At 43.4% G+C, this 3,497-nt stretch overlaps 1 protein-coding gene across 2 annotated transcripts in view; it reads left to right on the top strand.

Annotated features, from left to right (window-relative positions):
* Positions 1 to 476: 476 nt before the first annotated feature.
* Positions 477 to 3,497, top strand: part of LOC119273494 (26S proteasome non-ATPase regulatory subunit 13 homolog B-like) — a 4,619-nt gene continuing 1,598 nt past the window's right edge. The window contains exons 1-6 of one of the 2 annotated variants that reach the window (XM_037554643.1): positions 477 to 633; positions 817 to 991; positions 1,195 to 1,641; positions 1,778 to 1,858; positions 2,628 to 2,824; positions 2,913 to 3,012. In XM_037554643.1, coding sequence (XP_037410540.1) covers positions 482 to 633; positions 817 to 991; positions 1,195 to 1,641; positions 1,778 to 1,858; positions 2,628 to 2,824; positions 2,913 to 3,012 — 1,152 coding nt within the window. In that variant the 5' untranslated portion in view covers positions 477 to 481. Of the gene's footprint in view, positions 639 to 816; positions 992 to 1,194; positions 1,642 to 1,777; positions 1,859 to 2,627; positions 2,825 to 2,912; positions 3,013 to 3,497 lie in introns of both variants that reach the window. The other variant, XM_037554648.1, reaches the window with a different exon arrangement.

Raw genomic sequence — 3,497 nt, 5'->3', positions numbered from 1 at the left:
TCTTATATTGCGATAAGTGGCGCACATGCAATGCGCCATTTGTCAGCGCTGGAAAATAAGAATGACTTTGCAAATGGTGACCCTTAAGAGCATGGTTAATAATACAACCAACTGCTGGCTATATGGTTTTACATAAGCAAGTTTATAGCCGGCAATTAACAATGGTTGTATATAAATATGTACTACTTTTTCGATACATGACCCACCTCACTCTCTCACAATATGCATAGGAGTGTGTGTTGCTGCCGGTTGTTAATCAGTAGTCCGCTTTTCTTCTCTCCTCCAACTCATTCAAAATATAATATTTAAAGGCTTATAGTCCATCTATGTTACCCCATTGTACTTGCTCTAACTAGTCATCTCGACCAAACAAACGGACACTTAAATTTTTAGGGTTATTATTTTAGTTATTAATAGCTGTGAGCACATCGGGCCGGGCTGCTTGTGCCCTCGTTGGGCTGGACTGCTTGTGCATTGCGGCATGGGGCTGGGCAATATAGGCTGCGAGGACACGTCTCCGCTCCTCCTTCTCTTGTTGGCGTCGCCTCCATCCGGCTCGGCTTCTTCCACCCGTACCCGTAGATTGATTTCCATCCGGGTCCCTTCCGTTCCACGGCAAGTATCCGTCGCACGGTGAGGTACTGCTGCTGCTGCCGCTTAGTCCAATTTCCCTTCTCGTTTATATCGTCCAAAAAAAAAAAAACTAGGGTTTTACTTTCATCTTCCTCGCCTCGCCTCGCCGCATTGCTCTTGTTCTAGTTGGCGGTGGTTGTCGCCCTCCCCCTCCCCAAACCCTAACGGAAAAGGCTTCTTCAGATTCAGGTCCCCCCCCTCGCCGTCGTCCATGGCGCTGCAGTACGTGGAGGCGCAGCGGCAGGCGCGGCCGGACCTCGCCGACTGGTACGCCGACCTCGCCGACCTCTACCAGCGCAAGCTCTGGCACCAGCTCACCCTCAAGCTCGACCAATTCCTCCAGATCCCGGCCGCACAGGTACCTACCCCCTTCCACTATCATCTCCACTTCCTCCCCCCTTCCCTCTAGAACCTAGAACCTAGAACCTAGATTTAGATGCAGGCTCCAGATGCGCCGTTAATTGGCATGCGGCAACTCATGCGCCTCACATGCTCCCATTCGATTTCGAGCGCTATTTTGGTCTGATTTGGTCTCCACGGCAATTGCTGTTTATTCTGCAGACTGGCGACACGCTCATACAGCTCTACAACAACTTCATCTCCGATTTCGAAACAAAGATCAATTTGCTCAAACTTGCCCAGTTTGCCGTCATAGCCTCGCGCCAATATCCCGACAAGGATGCCGCCATCGCCTTCCTCGAGGGGATAATCGCCAAGCTTCTTGAAACCAGGGAGCTGCGGATCAATGAGCCTATCCTTCATGTCAAGATGCAGATTGCGGCAATTCACCTCGACAAAGGGAACCACAAGGAGTGCAAGAACCTGCTGGAGGAAGGGAAGACCACCCTGGATGGCATGACTGATGTGGATCCTACGGTCCACGCTAGCTTCTACTGGATATCGTCTCAGTACCATAAGTCGCTCCAAGAGTTTGCTGAGTTCTATAAGAACGCGCTTCTCTATCTGGCCTACACAACCGTAGGGTCTCTCTCAGGGTCATTCAAGCTGGTAAGTTTTGCAGTTAACAATTTCATCGATTGTACAGCAGAAGAATGTGTTTTATTCAGTCCTTTATTTTATATAGCCTGAAATGTGCCATGGATGTTATTTCTATGTATATTTGATACCTATTGTCTTGAAACAGGACTTGGCATTTGACCTTTCCCTTGCAGCCTTGCTGGGGGACAACATCTACAACTTCGGGGAATTGTTAGCTCACCCTATTGTAAGTATTGCTTGTCCTTTTGTCAAATTAAGTGTTGCTTGTTCGTGCACGACTTTATTGTTCCCAGCCCTGAATTGACGCATTTGTAGTTTGTTTTTTGCATAGTGCGTATGTCATCTATTCCACTTGCTTCTGGATGCTGTTACATGTATCTTTCCACATACTTGATCGTCCTGATTGCTAAATGACAATTTCTTTTCAATTCTGCACTGCAAGTATAAAAGGGATGGATTTTGAAGTACCCACTGAAACAGGGTGCCTTTCACAGTATCAAACACAAATATAGCAGTATTAATTGTTGAATTATCATTGGCAACTATGTTAGTTGGTGTATGCAGTTATAGGCGAGTGATCAAATTTGAGCTATGCAGAAGTTTGACAGAATAGTTATGAAGCCTTTTGTATACAAAGGCATGCAGTATATTTACTCATTGACCATGGTTGTCAGCACAGATGATTCTTTTGGTTAACATAAATATAGCAAACTACCTTTTAGTCGGACAAGTAATTTGGGTGTACTACTACTAATATTACTACTAATATCTGTTTAAGACAAGCTGACTAGTAGCACATGAACGTCGTTCCTTCTGGATTTGAGTTAAACCTATTTGAAACTTCTCATTCCTGAAGTAGTGATATTACTACTAATATCTGTTTAAGACAAGCTGACTAGTAGCACATGAACGTCGTTCCTTCTGGATTTGAGTTAAGCCTATTTGAAACTTCTCATTCCTGAAGTAGTGAAATTACTCTTGTTTGTACCTTATAGATCAATAGTCTTATTGGGACCAAGGTGGAGTGGGTCTATCACATGTTACAAGCGTTCAACACCGGCAACCTAGCTCTCTACCAAGAGCTTTGTGGGGTTCACAATGCTGCTCTTAGTGCACAGCCTGCATTGGTGCAGAATGAACAGAAACTGCTTGAGAAGATCAATATTCTGTGTCTGATGGAGATAATCTTCAGGTACCATTTTTGGGCTATTACTTTCCAATATCACCTCCATTTCCTGTCGTGTTTTTTCCTAATATTTTTTTTGTGTTGCATTTTTTAGCCGGCCATCAGAAGATAGAACTATCCCATTAAGTGTTATTGCCAAGCAGACTAAGCTTTCAACCAGCGAAGTGGAATGTCTTCTTATGAAGAGCCTCTCGGTAACTCCATTTCCTACATTCTTCCGCCATAAGATTTCCGTTTCATGTTCATAGAAACTTGTGTATTTTTTTCATGCCTCTTGTTTTATGCTTGCAGTATTTTATGTTATGGCTTGGGAATCAGAACCCAACACATATTTAGACAGTGGGTTGTTATGGAACAACACTTTTTAATAATTCGTGATGTGTTACTGTATTGATATTCAGTTCCTTTCTGTTCACTTGTGACGTACTGTTTAGGGGCTATTAAAAAACTTTTGGGTTTTGATTGCAAATTCAACTGTTGTTGTGTGAGGTATATACAAATGCATACGGATGTATATAGACATAGTTCAGAGTGTAGATTCACTCATTTTGCTCCGTATGTAGTCACTTGTTGAAATCTCTAGAAAGACAAATATTTAGGAATGGAGGGAGTATGAAACAAAAAATATACTATATTATTGGATTTGTATTTGAGAATGCTGGGTGCTATACTCCCTCCA

This window comes from Triticum dicoccoides, chromosome 1A (genome assembly GCF_002162155.2).
Source record: "Triticum dicoccoides isolate Atlit2015 ecotype Zavitan chromosome 1A, WEW_v2.0, whole genome shotgun sequence".
NCBI lineage: Eukaryota > Viridiplantae > Streptophyta > Magnoliopsida > Poales > Poaceae > Triticum > Triticum dicoccoides.
This window is presented reverse-complemented; position numbering and strand designations above follow the sequence as displayed.